Below are 25193 nucleotides of genomic sequence, written 5' to 3' on the forward strand. Positions count from 1 at the left end.
CCTATGGGAGCTTGCGCTCTAGTTTGAACATTTATCTAGCGGAAACGACTATTGAGAGGTCTCAAATTTGCATTGTCGAGACAAAAATAGGACAATGCGCAAGCCCTTGCATCCTGTCCAGGATTATCATGTTACACGTAAAATATAGTTCCGGCATTTGTCGCTACAAGCGCTCATAACTGTTTCCGCATATAGAGACACTCAGTCAGAAACACATAGCAAAGGAGACACATGCCATCGGTAAGTTAGGCTTTATAAACAAGCGAGATGTCAACAACAATGTATCGTTGGTGCGAGCAGCCGTCCGAGACACTCACACATGCAACGCTCGGTGGCATGTCCGTGTACCTACTAGACTGCAGGGGCTGCGTATTGCGATGTTGCCATTCTCACAACAGCGTCTCTCTACACTGTTACCATTTCACTGAAGTCGAAATCGCGCTTAGCATCCCATATTCTTACATTTGCCAACGTCGACTCTCAGTCTCTCGTCCTTCTTCATCGAACTGTTTCTTCTACTTTCGTCGTCGCTTCGAAACTCTAGCTTTGCGTTGGACGCGGTTCGATCCCGGTAGAAGCCACTTTTTTTTTACTTTTTCTTCCATTTGTATCATGTTTTATATATATAATACTACTAAATAACATTTCTGAATGCACCATTATCAAATACCACGTGTCGAAGGTAGAGTAGCATGAAATGTTAATAATTATTTAATTATTAAAGTAAAATACTTTGACACGATATGTAATATGCAAAATTTTGCCCAATAAATATTTCGACACTTCTGAGTAAACTATATATTATGTAATATGCAATCAATCCGTTATTGTGTCAATATTATGTAGAAACTATAGTATGAAATGAAATTGTAAAATAAATATTACTTTTAGTAACATTGTTACATTAATGATGAGAGTAAAAATTGGTGGAAGATGATGCCGACAATGTTGTCTACCTTTGCTCGTAGAGTTAGTATAAAAAAGGTAAGAGCATCAGACTCAGTTTTGATTTATTTTACGTATTACATACGTATTATTAAAATAATATAGAACAACCCAGAAACAAAAGGTTTATTTTCATGGAAATTATGGATTTACCCGTCCAAAGCATATTCTACAATTCTCAAAAGGGCTGTTATAAGTGACAATATCAAAAGGCTGAATTTAGAAAAACAAAACAAAATTTTAAAAATAGTAAATGAAAGTGATACAACAGAATTATCCAAGTAAGTAGTTTATAGTGACTCTATACTTTATAGCTTTATGATGTTTAATTATTTATAATGTAAATTACTGTTAAATAGATACATTAAACAATTATATGCCAAATCGATAATATCACATCGCAACACATTCGGACCTTTCAAATCATTGGATGATTTATTGTTATTAGATCAATCAATAGGTGATGGAGTAAACCAACTTTGTATTTCAATCATGCAAGACAATATGGATGAAATGAAACCTAATTACAAGATAACACCTAATGTTCAGATGAAAGAGGTACAGATGATGATTAATATTATGTAAATATAATTCTACATGTTTATACATTCTTTTAGATGCCAAAAACAACACTAGGAATTCATATAGGACCAACCTTGATAAGTTGGACTTTAGTAGATTGTAACCTTAATGTGTTAGTTTGGAACTACAAACACTGGCATGGTATTGGTCCACGAAAGAATTCTTATAATATAATCAAACTGGTGAATATTACAAAATTTGATATTTGAAGATACAACTTTATAGTATGCTTGATTGCTGCTTCTACTTTAGGTGCCATGTGTCCTTGAAAGTATACCTACAGCTGAGAATTATATAATGGAAGATATTAAGTTTTCAAAGAATACAATAGCTCCGTACATTTTGCACGCTCAACAGCAATTATCTCTTTCTATCATGACTTGCTTAACGTTAAGAAATGGTATTGCATTGCATTATACATATTAGTCTAAGGTATATTAACCATTCTTGTCTATCAAAATGTTAATTTCATAAAATTTACTTATCCAGAGACCAGCGAAATGTTATCATCCGCAAATAATATCTATGTGTTACATCCCCAAACAACAGTACGTTATTTCAATGCTCTGCACAATTTTCAAAATATAGATACAAATTATCTCGTGAATGTAACACCAACAAGCAGCGTTATAAGGATAAGTGACACAAAATCAATCGATATATATATAAACAGTGACATAAAAAATAAATATTTGTCTGCAAGCATCGATGATCAGGAACAAATGAGGTGGCCTCTGTTGAAGGTTTTAGCATATTTACGTATATTTGCAATTAAAAATCACGATTATAATTGGTATTTTTAATTTTGAAAAAATAGCAGATATTTATAAAGTAAATGTTAATGATTTCAAATATGTAAACTTTTATTCCGATTATCATATACCTGTAAATAAAGGAATAAATTAATCCTCTGTGTATGTAAATAAAAAACAATTTCTTTTTCTTATAACACTTATTCTTATACCTTTTGTATTTTATCTATGGCGGTAATATTTTCTGAAATTGCCAGTTTCAATTGTCACCACTAATGGTGCTATAATCTTATTCCATTCTGTAATCGATAACGAGTTTGATAGGTTATAAAAGTAAAAGGCCGGTAAAGAAAACTGATTCTTCTGAAATTCAAATAATTTAATACGAACCTAGGAAGACTTGCTTAAAAATTCATTTTACCAATTTACCGCCAAATACTAATTAGCAACAGCTATCTCAGCTGATTGGTCGAATGATACAAAAGCTACAAATTAGAGACAGCCAATGCTAGTGATATCAAGAATATTCCCACAGTAAATTAACACGATTGGACGATTTGTATTATGTTCTACTTTGCCTTTTATATATATGTATATGATTGCTCTAAAAAAAGAAAAAACAAGTAGTTACAACAATACGAAATATTGATGCAAAATGGAATATACATAATGTATAGCCAACTGTCTCTACTGGCAATAACAATAATAATCGTAGATTATACAACTATAACATTATATTATAAATTATTATGACATGTATGTATAAGAAAAATAAGTATCGATAGTTACCAGTTGAATTGAAAATGTGTTTAAGTACTAAACTCGTTATTCCACCAATTTCTATGTATCTTTTGTTAATATACCAAAGCGTAACTGTTTAAAGTAGTCCTTGAGAAAAAGAAAATTTCTCGGGGAATATAATTACTCGTATATTCAGTGGATTAATACGAGCCTAGAATATCAATGATATATTGATGTAATAATAAAAGATGCGAGGACTACATACATATAAATCTGTCTTCGTCAGATTGGTCGCACGAAATTCACTCGTGGAAAGGTTTTAAATCGGACGGAAGTAGAATCGATACTCCAGAATTCGATAGTGGCAGAAGTATGGCCGAAAGCGGATTTTCATTTCTGCTAAAGACAAAACAGCAAACAATACAGTGAAACTATTATTATGACTGAGTTAAAAGTACTTTATTGCATCCTCTTGTTAACGTTTTTCGAGCTGACGTCACAAATTCGACCGTCCTTACATGGCCACAACAATGGTAAGCTCATATTTATGCTATTTTAACGTACTTCGTTTATACCGCGATAATGCACATCTTAAACGATGCTCACGCATTGTTATTTTACGAAGAATCGATGAACATTAACGTGCAATGCGTCGTTTATTTTACAATGCTTCGTCTGATTTCTCTCAAGGATCGAGAAATGTTCATTTTTTAAGGAAACAGAAACGTCTCTATGTAACTCTTTTGAGAAAAAAAAAACACCAATGTTGCTTTGTTTACTGATAATTGTCTTTCTTTATGTCATGGAAGTGCAAGCAAACTTCTATTTACCAATGAAAGCCATATTTTCTTTCTAAAAGAAACTTGTTACCTTGTGACTTTGCATGATAGATTTGTGTGTAGTGTTAACTGGGATAACAGAAATCTGCAATTTCTAAGATAATGTGATTTGACAAGTACAATTTTACCAGAATATTGTCCATTGAAATCTAATATAGAGATTATTAGTTGGAATTTTATGTCATAAACTTGAGAAAAAAGTTGGCTCATATGGAAGTACGTATACATAAATAACATGTTGGCTGATAAACTTAACAATACCTAAAAAACATTATCGAGTATGATACACAGATCAGATACCATTAAGATATTGAAACTATCCATAAATTTTAAAAGTGTAATTATTATGTTTCCTTTGTATTTTCTTTAATATTATCCCATAATATCAAATGTTTTGTAGCCTTCGTACAGGATGACAATGACGTTCAATATCTTTTGGACAACATACCAATGTCTATGCATAAGGTTGGTTATATTATCTTTTTAATATACTTCAGTAGATACTACAGGGTATTCCTGAAATACTTGGCCAGAAAACCTTACAAATATATTCTGCTAATTTGCAAAAAAGTATTGTACAAATATAAATGTACAAATGCATTCTTTCATTTTAAGAACACCCTGTACATGTGTAACATAACTCACAGGTACATCATTTTTATTTTTATAGCATACAAGTCTTTTGCATCAAATCTATATGTCATAATTATTTGTTTTGTAGGATTTTACAAATACAGTACATGGGGCTGGGTAAGCATAATACTCATTAAAATAATGGTGAGTGGAAGTAGGAAAGGTTTTCATTATAAATTTCCTTCCTTACTTTTAAAATATTAATACACAGTATTGTGATCTTTTATCGATGAATTGATTACGTGTAGAAACTAGCGAAAACAATCATTTAAAAATCACTCTTTTAATTATTAATTTTTTTCAATACTCTGTAATAGAAATATTGTGCAGGAATTAATATTGTAAATATAAAATACCGAATTTACTTTAGTATTTTAACCATTTAATCATTTCATCATAGTACCATGTCTAAACAATGAAGCTTTCAAATTCTAAACACTGCTTTACTAACTGTGATTACTTCAAACTAATTTTTCTTGTACCTTTCCTATTTTCAATTTCCACTATTAGAAGTATACTCAAAGATTGCTGTAGAATGGATTAATATTTCGAAATTATCTTTTAAGGGATACAACATCAGACGAAGATAAAACACAAGATTCGTTATCTCATGTTCATTTCGAACCACATGTTTTGGACTTCAAAGAGAGGTAAGTAAATCATCCCTATTACCTGTGCTATTGTAAATGAACTTACATACAATGTGGATATTTTTCTCTTCAGACAACTTGGTATACCCCACCAAGAAACTGTGATCTTATTTAATAGAGATCATAACAAAACAATCCATCTTTTATCAATTTCTGGAAATACACGTCATTTCCATTCATCGTTCTTTCGAAGCAAAGTAAGTTTTGCAATGTTGAGTAGTAACATTTTCACTTAATTACAATTATACTGAAATATTTGATACGAGTATTGTACAGATGCTAAAACAAAAATGTCTAAATCAAATTAACGATTTATTATATGCGTAAATAATAAAATTTGAATAGTTATTAGAACGTGATTTGTACAGGTAATTCCACCGCTGGGGAACACAACGTTCGATGTGATTTTTCTTGGTCGAGAAGAAGGTGACATCGACACGTATCTTGTTATACATACTACAGATGGAACTGTGAAATACCAAGTAATTAATTGATTGTACCCATAATTACGAACTCGGAATATATATTTTTTTTATTAAAAGTATAATTTATCTTATAGGTAAAAGGAATGAGCATCAGTAGTCCATATCGACTCAGACCTGTAGTAGGTGTCAAGTTACCATTAAATGCAACATTTACTCCACTTATATACATGCACAATCCACATGCAGAAGCTTTAAAAGTACGTATTCGCTATTAAAATAAATTCAATCGTCGCAAATTTAGTAGATTTTTATTATATTTGTTATTATACCTTTAAAGGTCGTAGAGGTATATAGTAGCAGTGGAGAATTTCAACTGGAATTGCCATCAGGAGAAGCAGAAGGTTCGCGTGAACTGTGGGAAATCCCACCATATCAGACAAAGCCTATTATAAGATTACATTTTAATGCTTACACAGAACAAAATCATACCGCGTATATTAGGTTCGTAGCGTTATGTATTTCCTTGTTGTAATGAAACTTTATTGTAATTAACGTTTCTCTGTATCGTAGGCTTAAAGTAAATAACACTTCAGAAGTGCTTGTCGTCACAGTCGAAGTCGAAGTTAAAAGCGAAGCTGGCCTTCATTGGGGTGGAAGTTCTGGCGTAATTAATTTAGGTATGGGTGGTTCGTTACAACCTCCCATACAGTATCCCATCGCTTTGAAAAATTCAGCGAAAAAGCCAATTAAAATTATGGTGAGTACCATAATATAAATATTTAGTACTAATGTATATATTTTACTATCGATTTAATTCATTACAGAATATAATTAGTACACCTGTTTCCAAAGCATTGAGACTTCATTTTGAGCAAGCGGTAATTCCAGGAGACGCGGACATACCGATTGCCATTGGAGTACTTGTCTACGACTGTGCGTAGTTAAATTTCGCATTATATAGAATATATTTGTGCATTGTGTAAGAATATATATTTGTTATTTAGGGAAGACCGGATTAGAGTTACAACATTTTAAAGGGAAATTAGTGATAAAGGCGATAGGTCCCGGTGGTTCTAGTCAAAAATTAACAATTCCATGGATAGCACAAGTTCTACAGGGCGGTCTAGAAGTAAACGCATCAATTACGCATTATTGTTCTCTCCAATCTAACCAAGCGCGAAATTTTAGTGTCGTTAATAAATTTAAATTACCGTTAGCTATCACGAATGTCACAATGACATCACACGTGAAGTCACTTTTTACGGTAAGCAGATTCGATAGGATTCGAATCTGTTTGAAATCTTTCCCGCTTATAATTGTATAATTTTCCAGATAAAAAATTTTATTCCAAGAGTGTTAAAACCAGAACAAAAGGTCAATATATTTTCTTTACAACTTGCCAAAGATAAAAAAACAGATAACGTGAAAATGGAGTCGTCAATTTTAATTCATTCGAATGTCTCGGTAACCGAAGTCCCGTTATTTAGTTACGACGGGAAAGTGAGAAAAATTGTTCCCGAGGAAAGGGAGAGCGATGAGGGTACGATGAATTTTGGTACCGTAGGGAGCGGAACTGTGAACGAAGCTATTTTCGCTTTAGAGAATCAGAATCCGATTAATATAGATTTGCATGGATGGGGAGTTAATATGCCTGGCGCGGCACTGGAACTGGTGGGGTATCAAAGAGGTCCAGTAAATTTTGTGGACAAAGAGCTTCGTAATGTAAGCCTGCGTAGTCACACTGGCAATGTAAGAAGATTATTAAACATTTATTGTATTATACGTATATGTATGTATAGTTCTAAGAATAAGATAATTGTATCTCTTAATTTCAGCAATACATAAAGCCTGGTTATTTAGCCATTTTTAAAATAAAAGTAAAAACTCCTATGGTCGACGAAGACACCATCGTGGGCGATGTATTTGTAAGGACGACTTATGAAAGATTCATTTTACCGGTTTATATGCGAGTCGCGTATGGAAGACTTTCTTTAAAGAAACTTATTTTTACGGATTGCTTTCCTGTAAGTGACAAAAAATATTACTCCGTAATTTTTCCGAACCTTTCTCTTATACAATGATCTCTGTACAGGGGTCAATTTGTGTGCAGCAAGTCAAAGTGTATTCAGCGTTCGTAAGGCCCATGCAGATAACTCGTATTGCGCCTGTTTATAAAGATAATAGAATAAAGTATATTCCATTGGAAGAAGCGTCGATGCCTATTATAAGGAAAGGCGATAATTACGTTGGGTCGGTAAGAATCGAACCATCAATGACCTGCAGACATCTCTGTTACTTGGGCTTATCATTGGAGAGTAATGGTACGCATTGAAATTATTCAGATCCTTTACAAACTTTTCTCACATATAATACTATGATACAAAGTAATAGATACTTTATTATATTGCAGGTGGCAAACAATGGTTGAATACTTTGGCCCTTCCTTCGCATACAAGGGACTCCGACTTAAACTTGTTGAACACAAGATACACGCGTTTTCTGAATTCAACGAGCGGTCGTCCCTGGGAAAATATAACGATGCGTTTAGATACTACCGAAGTTCGCGGGCACAAATTTCATTTAAGCATCAAACCGTATTGGCCGAGCTTATTGAGTGGGGTTACCAGCAACAAGAATAAAGTCCCTTTGGTGTTTCCGTTGACGCAAGTGGGAAATACGTCTTACAGCACGATTAAAATACACAATCCAAGTACCAGTCCTTTAATGGTACAGTTGGTGATGGATTGGAACTATCCGCAAGGAACACGACTTTATCATTCGTTACCCGCAAAGTATGTATATTTTCCTAGTTCATTTAAACCTTGTTAAAAATATAGGTGTCTCTGAATAAGGCTGTATATATTGTATTAATAAGTTTACTACTATGAACTATACTAATGTTAGCGTATGCCTGTGTATAGGTTTAAGTTTCCGTGCGTAGAATGTGGGTCTTCGGTTGCGGAGGAATTTAAATTGGAAGAAAATGTAGAAGATCAAGAACGGTTTAAAAAAGTATGGGATGTTACGGTAGCGTCACAATCGATTCCTTTGTATTTAAAACGTTCAGAATCAAAAACTATACGAGTGTCATACACTCCTTTCTCACCTACATTATCATCCGCACTTTTATATATTAGGTAAGTTTTGTGTGGGTATTGCCTAGTTTTCCTAAATATCGATAACTCTGATAAAATTATTTTGTTTTACATTCCAGAAATAATATGACGATTTTGGAAGTATTGCGTGTTACGGGGCAAGGGGCAAATGCACAATTTAGATTCGGAAACCGGAAGCCAGGTTCCACTACACCTTTGCTCTTTGAACTCGCCGACAAACATCTAAAAGATTGTGAACGTATGTACGTTTCTTTACCTTGGCCCTACTTTTTCAGCGTCATAAAAAACGTTGGGAATCTAACCTATTTTCAATTCATAATCGCAAGCTCCGCTCTAGTTCAACGTATTCTCATTTCCCATTTCATTTTTGCTCGATAGGAGAACGGTTTAAGCGAAATTCTGTCCCAAACCTGACGGTGAAGAGATCCTTTATGGCCAGAAACACGGGAGAGCTGCCTATAGAAGTGTACGATTTTTATATTAACGGTCTACAGTGCGAAGGTTACGGTTTCAAAGTGTTGAACTGTATGCCATTTAAACTGAGTCCGAATGCGACCAAGAAGATTGAAATCGCGTTCACACCTGACTTCACTTTGTCGCGTATCGAGAGGAAGCTTCTTATATCGACGAGTTTAGGTTCGGACAGTGACATCGAAAACGGCATGGTGACGCTCAATTTACTCGCTACTCTTCCACCGCAATCTTTGGAGAATTGTACAGCCGCGCTTGCAAGACCGTCGTGGGAGTACGCTGTGCAATGGGCGGCCATGAGTCTTTCTTCGGTACTTTTAATATGCGTCCTTGCCATTTCGTTTCTCGAGGCAGACCGAATACTACGCGGAGCATTGGCCAGTTTCTCCAGGGAAAGTGCAGTTCAACCACCTTTCGACCTAAGACTGCTGTCCCACATGCCAGTACATTCTACGCAAGAGTCGACCTTCTTGAAGGAGAAGTTGATAAACGAGGAGAAACAAAGAGTGATAAAAAAGGAGGACACGCATCCAGACTGGGCGCTTATGAACGTGAAAAAATACAAGGAGAATGTTCAGAAAGGACTGAAGATACCCGATTGGTCCACGGAGGAGGAACGTAGATTTAAATTAGATACCGAGGCAAAAGATTTGTTGTCGTTCAAACGATGCGAGGAGCCTACGTTGGATAACGGTAATAACGTCATAAGCAATATCGCGCTTGGCGCCAAAAAAAGGAATAGTAAGAAACAGAATAACGCGCAGGATATTCAGACGGAGAACTGTACGACGGAAAATGTGTTCCCGGACGTTCAGGGAATGCAAGAGAAGAAGTATACCGTAAATGCGTTTATAAAGTCGAGTCCTGTAACGAATAGAAAAGGGAAGTCTAATCAAATTGGTAACGTTAAGGAGGAAACGAAACTGGTCGATCACGAGGTTCAAGTTGACACCACGGGACTCTTGAACAATGCTCGCAGCAGTAAATTGGACAGCAAGAGGAAACAGAGTACTGTTGGAAATAGCAATAATAACCACGTGAATTTTAAGAAATTCGATTCGAACGGTAGCCAAAGAAGCATTCATCTCTCGGAAGAAGAAACGTCGTCTACGACAACGGAAAGTTCTGTTCAAGACGATCCACCGACTTGTAAGGTGAGGTTGTTAATGAATGGGTACTTTAATATCGTCTATTACTTTCAGGCATATTTATATTTGTAATATTAATTATTGCAGAATTTCGATCAGCCTTGCGGCAAATCGGAGAAATTGCAAAGGAAACCAGTGACCAAGAAGACTAAACCACAATCAATTGTCCCGGTGCCATGCGTAGATTATAGAGACAATTACGAAGGTGACTGCGACGATGACGAGTACGACAAAGAAAGGCAGAATAATCCCAACAGATGGAAAACAAGTACAACAAGGTCCACCATAAAACATCATATTCATACATCGCGCACTGTCGAATCGTCCTTCAAGTTACCTCGACAAAACAAGAACCCTCCTAGGAAGGACAAAGGATCTCAGAAACGTCGTGGCATCGACAAAGCGCATATGAAAAGTACATATTATTTTTATCCATCCTACTTGGAACATTCGAATGAAATATTTTACTTTTCAGCGACATCCTTAAACGGAAATACTAGCCAAAGGGAAGATTCAACGCGTACATTGGGCGCAATATCTGCTCCGTTGCCTCCACCGCCGTCGTGCTGGGGTGAAAACAGAGCCAGATTCAGCGATGTTGTAGCAAGAAGTCAAGAGAGTATTTCGCCATTCTCGAGCTTAAATAAATTACACAAAACTCAAACGACCACGCATAATTTGTCGATGGTCTTCGCTAACGACGCCAAAGATATAGATTACGCTAAACAGCAATCAAGTCAGGATATAATGCAAAATACAAAGGAATACAGAATGGTATCTATGTCACCGCCTCTCTGTGTTCAAACTATTGAAAAGGAAAAGACGTTCAGTCAGGATTCCTTGAAAATCCAGAACTGTTCACAGCATTCGAATAGTTATTTCATGAATGCTTTTACAGAGCCTCCAGTAAGTTAATTTACCTACTATTTTCCTATTACCTTCTTATGTATAATGGTGTATATCATACTTGATGCTTTTCAGTTTGAACGAGAATTGGTGCCGTATGACGATCTTCCAGAAACGGATGAACCTTTAATGGAATTGGAGAGCCCCGAGGAGGACACACGATGCCAGTTATGGGAAGACAATAATCCTGTGTTCAATTTACTTTCCGATGGTACAAGTGGATATCAGTCAGAACCACCAAAGTCCTCAGAAAAACCTCCGATGCTAACAGACACCTTAAGGGGTAAGACATACGCACACGTACAATGAATTTTTCTAAATATTCAAAACGAATAACGTATCATTATCGTTTCGAAATTGTAGATAATTGGGCAACAGTCGAAACAAATTGGGAACCACTTTACACTAGGGCGGCAGTAGGAGAAGAAAGAAGCGGTGTCTGGGGTGTGAATACTGGAGGTGTGTGGGCTGCAGGTCCATGGGGTGCAGCTACACCGCCAGTAGGTTCGCGGCTGACCTCGTTACATACGGAAACGGACACACAAGTAAGTTGACAAAAACATTTAAAGTAGGAAATGAACTTTATCTTATTCTATTAACTAATTCCTATCGCAGGAAAGATCAGGCTTTGATCCGTTTCGTTCACTGAGTACGATATGGACACCGTCATCCGCAGAATCTTGGAAGAAGAAGCACGAAGACTAATCTCGTTCCCAGTATTCCCGATATTGTATCTTGTGATATCGTAGACTTGGTTGAGCGATTTTCTTTTCTAATACGAAAAGTAATAACATATTTATTAGCGACACTTTTGTGATCGATAACGCTTAAAAAAGAACTACTGGCTGGTTTTTGTTACTCATGTTTCACATATTTGTGATATGTTGTTGAATAGTACCTCGCATAATAATACCGAATATTTTTCGGGCAAAATTGATTTGTACTCGTTAAATCTTCACGTTATCATTTGTTGATCTATGTTTTTATTGGGATTCGGATGTGGTACGTCGAAATTTCTTCTATCGCTACAAGATCGCACGTTTCTCTTTTGTTTTCTTTCTTTTCTTTTCTTTTCTTTTTTTTTCAAATAGTTTCGAGTCTAAATGGCCAACCGAAATCGTATACCTGAATTCGAAGTGAGATCTTCGCAGCAATCGAAGCACAGGTTATTCGAAATGACAAATATTGTAAATGTAAAGAAAATTTCAAGTTCATGGATTTTTACCTCTTTGTTCTATCACCTTCGTTTCTGTCGTACTTTCTACACAAAACGTACATAGAAAGTAATTACAATACTCAGAAAACGTTGGTCTTGGTGTTACACAAAAGGTAATAATTAAGTTACTTGAAACGAGTGAGAACTGTGATTTTTATAGTCTTGACTTGTAGAAATTTCTTCGGTAAGTTTTCAAAATATTTTACAAAGTTGTGATGTATACAAAACAAAATAAAAATGTGTACCTACACTTCAAGACTGGTAACTGATGTGTTTTAATAATTTGAATCTTATTTTTACGTATTAAAATCATTAAAAATTTGCTCAAAATGCTCAGAACATAGTGTTTTATAATTTTCTAAAAAATCTCTTACTATTTTTTAAATAGTGCTTATGAAAATAATGATTAAAGCTACGTTTTATGAAAAAAAGTAGATACCTTGTTGTAAACAAATATTTCCAATTATTTTTATAAATTTTTTTGTTATGTTTTCAAAAAGTACCATGTTCTTTTAAAATGTTGTATTCCATGGCACAAAGAATAAATTGTATCACAATTATAATGTTTGTACTACAAGCCCTTAGGTTAAAGAGTAGAAAATCTGGCAAATACGAGTTTCTTGGAAAAGATAATCGGGTTAGTATAAAATATATAAAAATAGTATTTTTGTTGCAGATTATAGAATTGTCTGTCTGCAGCCAGGTTTCGACATGTTCATAACCCGTGATTTGGTATGTTGCAACCTTTGCAGAAGTAACTGCAAATATAAATGTATTTTTAGCAATAATTTATAATAATTTTACTTGAAATGCCTATACATACTATATTTTCACTTTCAATTTTCTTCTGTAACTTTTTTCTGTTTATCTCCGAGCTGCTCATCCGTAATTGCGGTATATTTTCACGAAGTAATTTCTCTTTTGGTCTTTGTTGAGCCATTATTTTTTTTAGAAGAAGCTGGTTCTCCCATTCGATTTTTCTAACTTGTTCGCCTGTAAAGGTCATGTTCTTCTTCTTACTTTTTACCAGTGTTAATGATGCAGATTTGTCTTCGGTTATCGAACTACCGCAACGAACAGAGTTTTTGACTTGATCGTCATGTATCACTCTGTTGCATCTTGTTTCTTCATTTCCAACGTCTTCCTTTGCGCATTCACGATCAGTAATTTTAGATGAAATATAGGATTCGTTGAAGGTCCTTGTGGTGATATTTGTCTCCTCGGACTCATCGCAAGACTCATCGGAACAGAACGATTCGTTGCTGTAATTCGAATCATTGTCTTCGGTCTCTTTTGTTAAGTCTGTAGTATTTTCAACATCTTTAGACGTTGCAGATTCTTGATCACAGATGTACTCTTCATCGGTGTCTTCTTCGACCACTTCGTGAATGCTGGGAACATGGTTAAAATTATCCTTCGTTTCGGAAAATTGACCCCGAACTACTTCATTCGTTAATGTCAGCGTATACTGACATTCGCAATTGGCTTCCATATTTTATTAATCAAAGAGAACAAAAGAATTATTATAATCGTAGAGAATTAAGGAAAGTTAAGAGGTTGAGAAAATCAAGTGATAGCGCATTAGTATACTTTCTGGTAACCATATCAACAGAGTATCATAACAATAAAATATGTATGACAAGTTCTTATCAAACATGGTGTGACGATCGCCATATGCGATCGTCCTTGACGCACATGTCTCACATACTCTTGTTCGCTGATTGTCATAAGAAATACATTAGGAAAGATGAAGGGAATAATTGTGCAGTATTTTTTTATACAATGATATATTTAATTAAAAAAATCTAAAAATATTTATTCAATCATTGGCAAATCCAAATACTTTTAGGCTACCAGCATCTCGTTTCCTGTCATAAGTATCTTTATCATCGCACGCATATGCTAATAAATATTGCTTTGGATGCCATGCCACTGTAAAAGTTGCTGCTTCTACAGGTATATCTGTGATCTTCTCTCCAGTTTCCACTTCACCGATATCTATAACGAGATCTTCGGATGCTGCAGCCAACAACTGTCCATCATATGAAAATGATATAGTTCTCACTGGCCATTCTAATCTCGAAAACGTTCTTAAACAACATAATTCATCTGCATCCCATAAGGAAACCAATGCATCCGCAGAACCAGTAGCAAAGTATCTTCCAGTGGGATCAAATTCTATACAAATACATGTTCCAGGATGTGCTTTAATTACATGTAACAACTCTAGATCTGGGTAGCTAAGAATATGTACACAGCCTTGACCATTAGTAAGATAAAAAGTATCAGAGTCTTTATTCCATGAAATTTCATTTACTTCAAAGTTAAATTGTTCTTCTGCACGAATTTTCATTACTCGAGCATCAATGAAGGTTACTAAATCTTCCTTATTTCCAACTGCTATCGTATTGCCATCCGGTGACCAAGAGATATTAATATTTTCTCCTCTTGTACTGATATTCGCTGTACATTTTTGAGTTCTTGTGTCCCATATACGAACTGTTTTGTCTCCGCTCGCAGTAGATAATAGTTCTGGATAAAAAGCATGCCAGCATAATTGGTCCACGCTGCCACCATGCCCCTTAAATGTTGTTTCTTGTTTCTATAAAACGTAAAAAAAAATAAAGTGACATAACCTCAGATAATATTCTACGTAAAAACGTTATCATTAATTGCACGAAATAGAAAATAAGTAGTAAGTAACTAAACGCTCTAATAAATTGACAGATGAATATCTCAAAGGACTAACTAATAGAAATGATTACAAAAGATAGAAATTAAGTCGATAGTGTAGGTTATGTTTATTTACCAGACGATCGGGTCCAAGAGAAAAAATGCAAACAGATTTATCGAATGAGCCCGAAGCTAATAGTTTTCCATCGCAACTCCAACCTACGCTGTGTACTTTAGCAGAATGACTTTGTTGTTCTCTGATTTTATTATGGGACTTGAAATAATTGATTAGTTCTTCGACGCGAGAAGCAGACATTGTTGTTTCTTAGGTTCATAGTTTATGGTTTAGTGGTTTTTCTAGACCCCTGGCGACAAGATGGAATAAGTTGCGACTGTGCTTTCGTTTAGTGTGATTTCGCCTTAAAAATGTATTAGGATTTTCTGTCGTACGGTTGCCTAGGTAGCCACAGGCGACCAAGTATGTTTGGCGTAAACAAACTGGTTTTCTGACAAGCTGAATCGTTCTGTGAAAATCAATCGCGTATGACAGTTCCCGTTAGAACGTATCGACAAAATGACATCTCTAGATTTAAGACAACAAAAACTCGAACAACAGGTACAGAATATACATAATTAAGTTTTAAACAGTTTTACGTGGAATAATCTATGTGTTTGACTTTTGTTTGGATTCCAATTGTGTGTTTCATACATTGAATGCTTCGAGAAACAAGGATATTGTTCAAATTTAACGTATTTTACAAATAGAACACTCTTTTTTCCTGTTTAAATGTCTTCATTATATATGTGTGAAACACACAGTTAATTATAAACGAAATTTGAAGTACACGGTCACATTTAAATATTTGCTACATCTATATCCACCACTTATAAAATGCAGTGTAATTGTTTACAGAGGCAATTAATTGCACAAAAAATGAAACAAAAAAGACAAAGTGGTGCAGGTGGAATGGTACAAGCATCAAACATATCGACTACTCAGCTTACAAGTCATTCTACAAAGTGGATGAATCCGAATAAAGAACTTCGAGGTAACTTTGATAAACTGTATAAAAGTGAATATAATAGAATGTATACTGTATATTTAATTATTTTGTTTGCAGGATATGATGGACCATTAAAGTTTAATATGTCACAGGCAAGTCCCGAGTTAAGCAGTTTTGCAGAAAATAAGGATATAGAAACAAGAATAAACGGTATATTTAACGATATTATATAAATTTTAATTTCTAATATTAGTTATTATGTATAAGACACTGTATTTTCTATTATAGACGTCAGTACAGAAGGAGGTTTTTATCAAACTATGGAAGCAACCGACTGTGCAGATGAAGAATCATCACCTATAGATGTACATTCACCTTCAGAATCCCTACCATGTCCATCACCTCTCAGAGTAGCACCATCCGATGGTGCAAGCATGCTTATCGGTAGAGATAATAATTCTTCGGTATGCATAAAACGATGATTACCTTAGGCGAAGGTTTAATAATTTAGAAACTAACGTGCTCGTCGTTTTTTTTTAGAGTCCAGAATTAGAAGGAAACGTGGAAGGGAATATTGACCATTTTGTGTTGCAACCGGCAAATAAAAAGATGCATTACAAGTGCAGGATAACGCGTGATAGAAAGGGCATGGATCGCGGTCTTTATCCGACGTATTTCTTACATTTAGAACGTGATTATGGGAAAAAGGTGTCTATCGTTTTTTGTACAAATTCAATTTTTAACTCTTGACAGATTTATAAAAAAATTTTGATCTCATACAGATTTTCTTATTGGCTGGTCGTAAGAGAAAAAAGAGTACAACTAGTAACTATCTAATTTCAACCGATCCCACGGATCTTTCGAGGGGTGGAGAGTCTTACATTGGAAAATTAAGATCGAATCTTTTGGGAACGCAATTCACCGTTTACGATAATGGATATTCATTGATGAAGGACGATAAACGGGATGAACGATTCAATCCCAGACAAGAGTTGGCTGCAGTGATATACGATACGAACGTTTTAGGATTCAAAGGACCGCGGAAGATGACCGTCATTATTCCAGGAATGACATCAGACCAAAAGAGAGTCGAAATTTGTCCGAGAGACGAGTCTGAAACTTTACTCGGTTCGAAGTTATTTCTTTTTCTAGTAGTTTGTTTGTTGTATCGATACTATTTTTACTAAACGTTACCTTTACAGAACGTTGGAAAACGAAAAACATGGACAATTTAATAGAATTACACAACAAGACTCCCGTATGGAACGATGACACGCAATCGTACGTGCTTAATTTTCATGGACGAGTAACGCAAGCTTCTGTCAAGAATTTTCAAGTTGTACATGATAGCGATGGTCCGTATTTTATACGTCTAAGTTTTAAACGCCTACAACGTGAACCGTTTAACCGAAATGATTTTATTTTACAGTTGATTATGTTGTAATGCAATTTGGTCGCGTGGCCGAAGACGTATTTACGATGGACTACAGATTTCCACTGTGCACGCTTCAAGCATTCGCCATTGCTTTAAGCAGTTTCGATAGTAAACTAGCTTGCGAGTAGGCGTGCATTGTCTGACGCAACGTTTATCACGTGTTTGCGACTGGTAAAGTATCTCGGTCAGGATAATCTGCAATGGACAATCACTAGATTGAAATGTCTCTTTTTTTTTTAAATAGAATTTTCGCAATGATAACTGTTCTATGAAAACCTGACGTACTAATAATCAGTATAAATCGTGTGTTCACTTTTCTTATATATGGAAAACGTTTTTAAGTATTCAACGTATGTGTATGGTAGTTAGCCCGGTTCACGCGTTAAAACATTATACTAATACACTGCACAATTTACTGCCCAACAAGATGAAAATATTTCTTTCTGTTAAAAATGTACAGATATACATATACATTATTGTATATACGTTTGTTCGAGCACAGACTTGATAATTAAATAGTGCAAAATTTATCTAAATTTTGTGTACTTTTGAACATGGATATATCGCTTTAAACAATACAATGGAAGCAAGTATGTATTCGCCGACAGTCCTAGAACGCAATTACTGTTTACATATAAAGAAATTATTGCACTATATAATTATCATTTTTTTTTTTTTTTTTACACACTTTGTTTGGTTATATTCCCATTCAATCCCCTTTTAAGGAGTTTTTTTTTTTAAAGTGCACCCATACGAGAGATAATTATATATTTCACTTCAAGATTAAAACATTATTCCAAGTACATATCAAACATATTTATTCTACATAGCTTATCAGACAAACAGAGAGAAACTTTATGAGATCGTGAAAGATTGCAAAGATGTTGAAAAGTTTGTAACTTTGTAGATTTTATACACGAATTTTATTTGTAACAAAGCGTTACATGAAATGAACATATAACTTGAAGAAACAAAAGGGTTACTACTTGAAACTGTTAAAAGAAGTCTTAAAAGAACAAAAATACTAGTATATATATATATGTAATAAAAACAGTATTAATATTATTTAAAATGCCAATTGGATATTTTATAATAAGTGTAATATTTCATTTTTCATTTTAATAATTTAGATATGAAAAACTATACTACTTTAATATATGTGTGTATTAGGAAACAATTGAATAAATCCTGTAATTAGCTTATCACGTTTAACGTTGTAAATCAAAGTATTCATTGGATATTATATTTTCAATAATCACCCGAAGATGAATATAAACTCTAAAAGAAAGGTTGTTTTTTTGTTTAAAAATTGAACGCGGGTAGTTACTAGAATGCATTGAACTATACTTCAGTAAATAAATGTTTAATTAATATATTAGAATAATAGATTATAGCGTTATAAAGCAAAGAATCGTATTAATTACGCATTTATGAGAAATAAAAGATAATGAATTAAAATATCGTTGTGGCGCCATCTAGCGGCTACAGCGAGAACTATTTTTTTACTACAAACTTGGGGGTTTTGTCACCGATGACGCCACCATAGCGTATGGGGTTCTGATCTAAGCTTGAAAAATTAGTTTATTCTTTTGATCGCGAGATGGCGGTATTGGGCGGTATCATATATATACTAATATAATACTAGTATTAAAATCCACTGTCATAATGAGCATGCTTTAGTTTGGCAGACTTAGAAAACAAGTGGGGGAAAGTATTCTATTTTTTTATGCGTATTAGGTCCGACTGAAATTAACAATTTCTACAATGTCTATGGTAAGGATATTGATAATTTGCAACTATGCGAATTTTCATACCAATTTTGTACATTTATACCTATTATTGAAACGAATTAAGCAATATTTATTACAAAAATAGTTTGACACATTTTCTAACCTTAATATCTTTTGGTATGAAACACTCTAAATTCATTGAATTAAAATTATAAGTAAGACACTTGTTATTGAAACATAACCAAATAATGCTTGTTTACGGATCATTTTAATTAATGTAAATGATACAAATGATCTTATATATTTAATGTTCAGCGACCCGATGATCACAGACGAAAATGGAACAGAGAAGAATACGAAAGAATAGCTCTTCAGCGTCTCCAAGATGAGATTGCTGAAGAGGAGCTGGGAATTCCAAAACAACCAGCTGTAAAAAGGGAATTGCTTAAACAACGAGATTATAAAGTCGATCTTGAATCTAAATTAGGAAAGAGTGTTGTTATTAACAAAAACACACCATCTTCCCAGACTGGTGGGTAAGTATACTAAATGTTTATAATAAATAATTCAAGCATATGAACAACATTAACATGGTAATATATTTACAGATACTATTGCAATGTCTGTGATTGCGTCGTGAAGGATTCAATTAATTTCTTAGACCACATCAATGGAACAAAACGTAATATTGGCATTTTGTTTTGTTAGTTATACATAACGTAATACTTGAACAATTTTAACTCTTGGGTTTCTCTTTTAGATCAGCGTAATTTGGGTATGTCAATGAAAATAGAACGTTCTACGTTGGATCAAGTTAAAGCCCGTTTTGCAATGAATAAGATGAAGTTAGAAGAGAAAAAAAAGGACTACGATTTAGAACAAAGAGTAAAAGAATTAAAGGAAGAGGTTTGTTTTCTTTTACGGATATATTTTTTCTGTATATCTTATTTATTACCCAGTTTTTTTTTTTTTGTTATTTATAGGAGGAGAAGATTAAAGAATACAGGAAAGAGAAGAAGAAAGATAAGAAAAGAAAAATTGAAGAAGCAAACGAAGACAATGGGGGACCTTCCGATGAAATGGCCGCGATAATGGGTTTCTCAGGTTTTGGCTCTAAGAAAAAGTGATAATGATCCATTTATGGGTAATTCATGAAAAAGAATGCCTTTTGATAACGCATCTTTAGTAAAGACAATGGTCATTTAACCGATAACTTGCAAATGTTTCATTTGAAATATAACATTGAACACTGCACATTGATCAGGGATAAATAAGACTGATCTTAGAAAAGAAAAGCTTTCTTTGATATCAATAATTAAGTTTTCACACGCGCGTAACAATTTAATTTATACATTTCTTGTATAATCAATGTTGTAAGTGTATAGATATTTATCTCCGCTCGAAATATCGAACAGCAATTAAGTCGTTAAACATAATGAAAGTATGCTAATTTAGTAAATAAACATTAATTGATAGAAGCAAATATCGTAACATAGATTTGGCCTTACGAATTACATTTACCGTTATTAGACCTTAGATTTACAGCAATACATAAATTAAGCTTTATAAAATATATTTACCGTTTTTCTGGACCAGCAACGTAACAAATATTATTTAAATAATATCGTGTAACTTGTCAATAAAATGATAAATTTTATAAAATTGAGTGTGCCGTTTTCAAAAATATAATACTTGTAATTTATATAGCAAGAATGTTTTCGGAGATAATAGGATCGAAAGAAAAGACGCAAGCAAAGCCACAGTGTTAATCATTTCTCTAACTTTCTCTCTTGCGCAGTGAATCCCTTCTTCTTCGTCTTAACCTCGAGTAAAAGAAGGACAACGCATTCCAGAATGAGAAGTTGTATCAAGACGAGCACGCACACGCGCGCACATCATACGACTCTCTCTTTCTTTCTTTCCGAGGTTGAGGAGAGAATGGATCGAGGAAGATCGAAACCAAGTATAAGTGCGCTCCTCCTACCTAGAGCTAAGCTCTCGGGACCGTTTACTCGGTTCATCTTAGCACCGTAGTCCGGTCCCAACTCCCAGTGTACTGTGTAGTGTGTAGTCGACACTCGTGGCCACGGACCGTCCACGAGTGCCGCCATATTTTCGAAGGTCAGCTCATCCGTCATCCAGGAATCGGAGGTCGTTCCTCCGCGAACCAGTTTACAGTTTCCACCACGTGATTTCTGATCAACTGTATGGCCAAGTGCACGTGCGTCAAAGGTGCGCTCCAATTTGACGTTTCCTCGTACTTTTTCCCCTCTTACGCGAATCAACTGGAAATTCCCGCTCAAAATTAGAGAATTCAGAGTCGCGAAAGTTGCGAACCGCGAGATTCGCGCAATAGACTATTTATGAAAGCAACTTTGTGGAGTTTATTTCTTACATGTTAAAATTTTGTGAAAGATGTGAGAAATCGAGTGATATTGGCGTGACGTTGCTGGACTTGGACAAATTTCGAGCGTCTTTATGGTACGCTCCGTAAACAGTGTTACCTGGACCTCGACGCACTTGGTCGTGTGAAAAAGCAACGAATACGATCAACGATGCCCCGAAATCTCCAACCGATCCAGGAATCGAACTCTGGGAAATCGAGTAAGTTTGCAAGCTATTTGCTTTGAATGAATAAATTTGAAAAAATACATTTTTCTTTAATATACATTCTACAGTGGCTCGTCGAACAAGAACTCATGCAAGATGCTCGTTTGCGGCGGAATTTCAAAATAAAAATGACGCTTTTATTTGATAATAATTAGAGACCCTATTTAATCAAAATTACCATTTTGCAACAAACGGTTGTCGTTGAAAAAGCATTATTTCGTCAAGAGCATGGTTAAATAGACGATCACGTAGGTCTGCGATGTCTGAGCGTTATAAACACGTACGGTAAAGCACGGCTTCTTGGTCTGAAACGACGCGCACTTTCCCTTTTCTTTTCCACGGAAGTGAAAATGACCGGGCTAGAGTGAATTCTGTTCATTATACGGCGTCTGCTCACGGTTCTTTTTTCCAACTCTTGTTTTCAGAATTTCTGTTCACTCGTGCGCGATCGATCGCCTCTGTCGAATCGCTCTACCGAGACACTCGATCGCTCTTTGTCGTTTGATATACGAGCTGCCCACTCGTCGAATCGATTAACTCTACGAAACCAAAAAAAAAAAAAAAAGGAGTTATTCAGTCACATGTCGATAAAATTCGAAACATTTTTTAAACGATAAACCCGATATAAGGAAAACCTGTGAAAGATTCGTTTAACGTGACTCGAATGAGTTATCAGGATTCTTTACAAGCTTAGTATTTAAGGTCAAGGGAAACTCTTAATTTCGAGTCCACTTTTCTCTGTTTATTTATCCGCCAAGTGATTTTTATTCAATTAAATACGCATTTATCGCGAGCGCTTTTTTAAAATTTTTCTTTGATCACTGTCATTATTAACGACATAAATATCCCACGATCACGACTCTCTGCTTTCAATCGAGTTTCAGAATGTAAACGTCGAAAGTCTTGGAAAAAATTTATTCTCGGAATTGTCTCGCGATCAACGGTAACTTTTCAAACGACTTTTCGCGACAAGACGAGAGTTTACATTTAGCAGAACTTTCTGAAAGTCTTTCCATGTCCAATTTCTAAGAGGTGCTCGTAGAATGTCGTGTCTCGTAAGTAGGTACTGTCCTCGATCGTTGCAGGTTCCTCGTTTGTGGATCGAACTGAAACGAAAAACAAGTTGGTCACTTTTCATTCCAAGATTAATCGCGTTCAGGTTTACCTTTAAACGTAACTTTGGATCGCTGACCTACCCTTTCGACGACGGTTTTATTTCTCGTTTATCTTGTATTGCGAGTTCACTCTCGTTGACGCGGTAACACATGTTCGATCAGAGTTCAGATTAATCGTGTAGGGACCGCAGCTATGTTTATCTGCGTATGTAGCTACAGTACGGGTGTAGCAATCCCGAGGTACCCTATCTAGAAAGTACAAACTCTATTAGTAATACGAGCAAAATGCAAGTACAAAGGAATGTAAAGCAGCTGCTTTTCTAATTTGCGAATTTTACGGGAAGGGACCGCATCGAGTCTGACCGCTAAGAGAATAGCAGCGACAGAGAAACCTTGCGCCGTGGATCGAGCCTAAAAAAGCTTTGTTATCAAATAGAAAACGAGAATCACAATTACCGTGTTTAACAGAGCGGATCTAGACTCGCCGCGCTGCCGTCACGGTGCGATTTCAACCGTCATGCGACGCGATTGAATCACAATTTTAATTTAATTACACGCCCTTGGCATCGAGTTATCTTATTAAAAACTCGCGCGCAGAATGTCGAACGCGATACCATCGCGTTTCCTTTAATTCTTATAGATTATATTTTGTACAATTAAAAACCACCATGAGATCGAGGACTACCTGTTTATTTATTTCGTCCATCACTGCACTCTAGTCTCGGTAGCAAGAAAAGTTGAGAAAAACACTCTTGGTCACACAAGTCTTCAGCAGTTCTAGTTGTTTTCGCCGTTGAAAGAATACTGGCCGCTCCAAACCGCGCCACGAACAAGTCTACGAGGACTCTAGAGGAACATCGTTGACTGTGTTCTAGGATTCAGAAGGACCTAGAAAACGCAGGATAAACAGACAAACGGGAAAAGTCGATCGCTCGAGTTCGTTCCGGTGTTTTTATGAGCTCGCAATAGGTGTGCAAGCATTACACTTTTTAGTTCCGTCTTGTAGTTGATTCCTCTCGCGCGAACCGCTACACCACGATTTACTGGACACCCTGACACGATTTACAGGACACAAGCGTCGCCATGACGTCGCGAGTTTCTACAAAGGTCTGCGTTTACCAATTTTTCTAGCGGTACACTATAATGTCTAGCTATTTACCGGGAAGAATTTGCCGTTGGAACATCGGTGTAGCCGGAGTGATTATCGAGCAGAAACGCTTCGACCTCTAACACCTGTCGGAGAGTCACGTTTCTTCCTTTTAAACCCAAGCAGTTTCGCTTGTAAGAGGAGAATGAAGGGACTCGAAAGTTGAGCCTCTAGACGGAGGATGTACGGTGCACGCGTGAAAAGACCCTGTTTCTATTTTACGATAAGCTAACGGGCCTCGGCAATATGCGTTGACAACAGTTGCTCCTCGCGTAAATTTCTCAGTTTCTAATGCGCACGTTGAGTAATATCGCAGGTGTCCAAGACGAGATGTCGAGAAGAAAGTCCTATAAGATCGTTAAATTTTCCACGGTACCTCTAGGTTAACTGCGAACCTTTGAAAAAATACTCGAGTCTCGTAGCACATTTTAACGTTAAACATTGAAATATTCAGCGTATAGAGAGCATTCGCCAAGAGAAATCATAATTATCTTTGGAAAACGACACCTCTAACCATATTTTGCTAGTTTCCTGTACTAGCAGAAACAAGAAACAATGTTTTACGAGAACGGTTGCATCGCGCGAGATGTGTCTCGAGGAAAATCGCGACGGTCTCGACAGAGGAAAATGTATCGTAAAAGCCACCGTTTGCGACGAAGGATGTGAAATCTTTTTCGTCATCCTGGTCACGAACGAGAGCTAGATCCATACGATCGACCTCCAGCCACCTCCACGTCGACGAGAATTGTTTCTCGTAAAACTAAAGCCAAGAAACGAACGACATTTACCTTTTGTGTTCGATCGAGTGCACTCGTTTTCGGTCGAGGCAAGTCTCAAAATACTAGCTAGTCAGTGTCGAATAGTGTGCAAACATTTCCGTCTATCATACACACATATCCTTCTGTAATAATATCAAAGTGTTTCACTTCAAGTGCACCAATGTGGAATCACGTTGGAACCGACTGCAACGATCTCCGAAGCAATTGTGTTCCACTTTGCTCTCGTTCTCCAGGGAAGCATATGGTTGGTAAACTCAAGACTCGCTCACCGGTGTC

The 25193-nt window shown here is 35.7% G+C and overlaps 6 protein-coding genes and 2 long non-coding RNA genes across 10 annotated transcripts; 4 read left to right on the forward strand and 4 right to left on the reverse strand.

Annotated features, from left to right (window-relative positions):
- Nucleotides 1-624: 624 nt before the first annotated feature.
- Nucleotides 625-2476, forward strand: LOC128885507 (transcription elongation factor, mitochondrial-like). The gene is made up of 7 exons (XM_054139590.1): nt 625-682; nt 892-984; nt 1051-1226; nt 1305-1503; nt 1563-1709; nt 1780-1927; nt 2017-2476. Exons 2-7 carry the CDS (start codon nt 934-936, stop codon nt 2328-2330), a joined length of 1035 nt encoding a protein of 344 aa, XP_053995565.1. The 5' UTR covers nt 625-682; nt 892-933; the 3' UTR covers nt 2331-2476.
- Nucleotides 2271-3413, reverse strand: LOC128885511 (uncharacterized). The gene is made up of 4 exons (XR_008459621.1): nt 3286-3413; nt 2670-2883; nt 2492-2578; nt 2271-2410 (listed from the first exon to the last, which is right to left on the reverse strand). It is a non-coding gene; the product is annotated as an uncharacterized LOC128885511 (long non-coding RNA).
- LOC128885502 (transmembrane protein 131) lies at nt 3316-12689 on the forward strand. Of its 2 annotated transcripts, XM_054139583.1 has the most exons (23): nt 3316-3553; nt 4260-4324; nt 4581-4609; nt 5059-5142; nt 5216-5339; nt 5511-5624; nt 5702-5824; nt 5905-6068; nt 6138-6324; nt 6392-6500; nt 6572-6831; nt 6900-7316; nt 7403-7591; nt 7660-7888; nt 7978-8359; nt 8489-8704; nt 8782-8921; nt 9062-10308; nt 10390-10717; nt 10778-11208; nt 11284-11491; nt 11572-11753; nt 11824-12689. In XM_054139583.1, exons 1-23 carry the CDS (start codon nt 3460-3462, stop codon nt 11911-11913), a joined length of 5412 nt encoding a protein of 1803 aa, XP_053995558.1. In that variant the 5' UTR covers nt 3316-3459; the 3' UTR covers nt 11914-12689. The 2 variants fall into 2 exon arrangements, with proteins under 2 accessions (XP_053995558.1, XP_053995559.1); XM_054139584.1 differs by lacking the exon at nt 4581-4609 and having other exon boundaries at nt 3401-3553.
- A 139-nt stretch (nt 12690-12828) lies between these two features.
- LOC128885509 (cilia- and flagella-associated protein 97-like) lies at nt 12829-14183 on the reverse strand. The gene is made up of 2 exons (XM_054139592.1): nt 13248-14183; nt 12829-13182 (listed from the first exon to the last, which is right to left on the reverse strand). The coding sequence occupies exons 1-2, from the start codon at nt 13914-13916 to the stop codon at nt 13102-13104; spliced, it is 750 nt and encodes a 249-aa protein (XP_053995567.1). The 5' UTR covers nt 13917-14183; the 3' UTR covers nt 12829-13101.
- Nucleotides 14184-14196: 13 nt separating this feature from the next.
- Nucleotides 14197-15451, reverse strand: LOC128885508 (THO complex subunit 3). Its single transcript, XM_054139591.1, has 2 exons — nt 15234-15451; nt 14197-15026 (listed from the first exon to the last, which is right to left on the reverse strand). The coding sequence occupies exons 1-2, from the start codon at nt 15411-15413 to the stop codon at nt 14244-14246; spliced, it is 963 nt and encodes a 320-aa protein (XP_053995566.1). The 5' UTR covers nt 15414-15451; the 3' UTR covers nt 14197-14243.
- A 64-nt stretch (nt 15452-15515) lies between these two features.
- On the forward strand, nt 15516-18958 carry LOC128885505 (protein king tubby). Its single transcript, XM_054139587.1, has 8 exons — nt 15516-15713; nt 16011-16146; nt 16219-16311; nt 16390-16565; nt 16642-16809; nt 16884-17229; nt 17304-17456; nt 17531-18958. The coding sequence occupies exons 1-8, from the start codon at nt 15672-15674 to the stop codon at nt 17662-17664; spliced, it is 1248 nt and encodes a 415-aa protein (XP_053995562.1). The 5' UTR covers nt 15516-15671; the 3' UTR covers nt 17665-18958.
- A 189-nt stretch (nt 18959-19147) lies between these two features.
- On the forward strand, nt 19148-20416 carry LOC128885510 (zinc finger matrin-type protein 2). The gene is made up of 5 exons (XM_054139593.1): nt 19148-19309; nt 19582-19802; nt 19875-19948; nt 20027-20172; nt 20250-20416. The coding sequence occupies exons 1-5, from the start codon at nt 19301-19303 to the stop codon at nt 20391-20393; spliced, it is 594 nt and encodes a 197-aa protein (XP_053995568.1). The 5' UTR covers nt 19148-19300; the 3' UTR covers nt 20394-20416.
- Nucleotides 20417-20566: 150 nt separating this feature from the next.
- Nucleotides 20567-23139, reverse strand: LOC128885512 (uncharacterized). Of its 2 annotated transcripts, XR_008459623.1 has the most exons (5): nt 23073-23139; nt 22862-22982; nt 22055-22415; nt 21662-21858; nt 20567-21551 (listed from the first exon to the last, which is right to left on the reverse strand). It is a non-coding gene; the product is annotated as an uncharacterized LOC128885512 (long non-coding RNA). The 2 variants fall into 2 exon arrangements; XR_008459622.1 differs by having other exon boundaries at nt 20567-21858.
- Between the last annotated feature and the right edge of the window lie 2054 nt (nt 23140-25193).

This window comes from Hylaeus anthracinus, unplaced genomic scaffold (genome assembly GCF_026225885.1).
Source record: "Hylaeus anthracinus isolate JK02 unplaced genomic scaffold, UHH_iyHylAnth1.0_haploid 11981, whole genome shotgun sequence".
NCBI lineage: Eukaryota > Metazoa > Arthropoda > Insecta > Hymenoptera > Colletidae > Hylaeus > Hylaeus anthracinus.

Excerpts from the sequence above, each read along its gene's own strand:
- LOC128885507 (XM_054139590.1), top strand. The coding sequence starts at position 934 with ATGATGCCGACAATGTTGTCTACCTTTGCTCGTAGAGTTAGTATAAAA. Across the intron at positions 985-1,050 it reads GTAGAGTTAGTATAAAAAAG|AACAACCCAGAAACAAAAGG; the intron begins GTAAGAGCATCA and ends AAAATAATATAG. Across the intron at positions 1,227-1,304 it reads GATACAACAGAATTATCCAA|ATACATTAAACAATTATATG; the intron begins GTAAGTAGTTTA and ends ACTGTTAAATAG.
- LOC128885502 (XM_054139583.1), top strand. The coding sequence starts at position 3,460 with ATGACTGAGTTAAAAGTACTTTATTGCATCCTCTTGTTAACGTTTTTC. Across the intron at positions 6,325-6,391 it reads AAAAGCCAATTAAAATTATG|AATATAATTAGTACACCTGT; the intron begins GTGAGTACCATA and ends AATTCATTACAG. Across the intron at positions 10,309-10,389 it reads ACGATCCACCGACTTGTAAG|AATTTCGATCAGCCTTGCGG; the intron begins GTGAGGTTGTTA and ends TAATTATTGCAG.
- LOC128885509 (XM_054139592.1), bottom strand. The coding sequence starts at position 13,916 with ATGGAAGCCAATTGCGAATGTCAGTATACGCTGACATTAACGAATGAA. Across the intron at positions 13,183-13,247 it reads AAATTGAAAGTGAAAATATA|TTACTTCTGCAAAGGTTGCA; the intron begins GTATGTATAGGC and ends TTATATTTGCAG.
- LOC128885508 (XM_054139591.1), bottom strand. The coding sequence starts at position 15,413 with ATGTCTGCTTCTCGCGTCGAAGAACTAATCAATTATTTCAAGTCCCAT. Across the intron at positions 15,027-15,233 it reads CTCTTGGACCCGATCGTCTG|AAACAAGAAACAACATTTAA; the intron begins GTAAATAAACAT and ends TACGTTTTATAG.
- LOC128885505 (XM_054139587.1), top strand. The coding sequence starts at position 15,672 with ATGACATCTCTAGATTTAAGACAACAAAAACTCGAACAACAG. Across the intron at positions 15,714-16,010 it reads AACAAAAACTCGAACAACAG|AGGCAATTAATTGCACAAAA; the intron begins GTACAGAATATA and ends AATTGTTTACAG. Across the intron at positions 16,147-16,218 it reads TCCGAATAAAGAACTTCGAG|GATATGATGGACCATTAAAG; the intron begins GTAACTTTGATA and ends TTTTGTTTGCAG.
- LOC128885510 (XM_054139593.1), top strand. Across the intron at positions 19,949-20,026 it reads CCACATCAATGGAACAAAAC|ATCAGCGTAATTTGGGTATG; the intron begins GTAATATTGGCA and ends TTTCTCTTTTAG. Across the intron at positions 20,173-20,249 it reads TAAAAGAATTAAAGGAAGAG|GAGGAGAAGATTAAAGAATA; the intron begins GTTTGTTTTCTT and ends TGTTATTTATAG.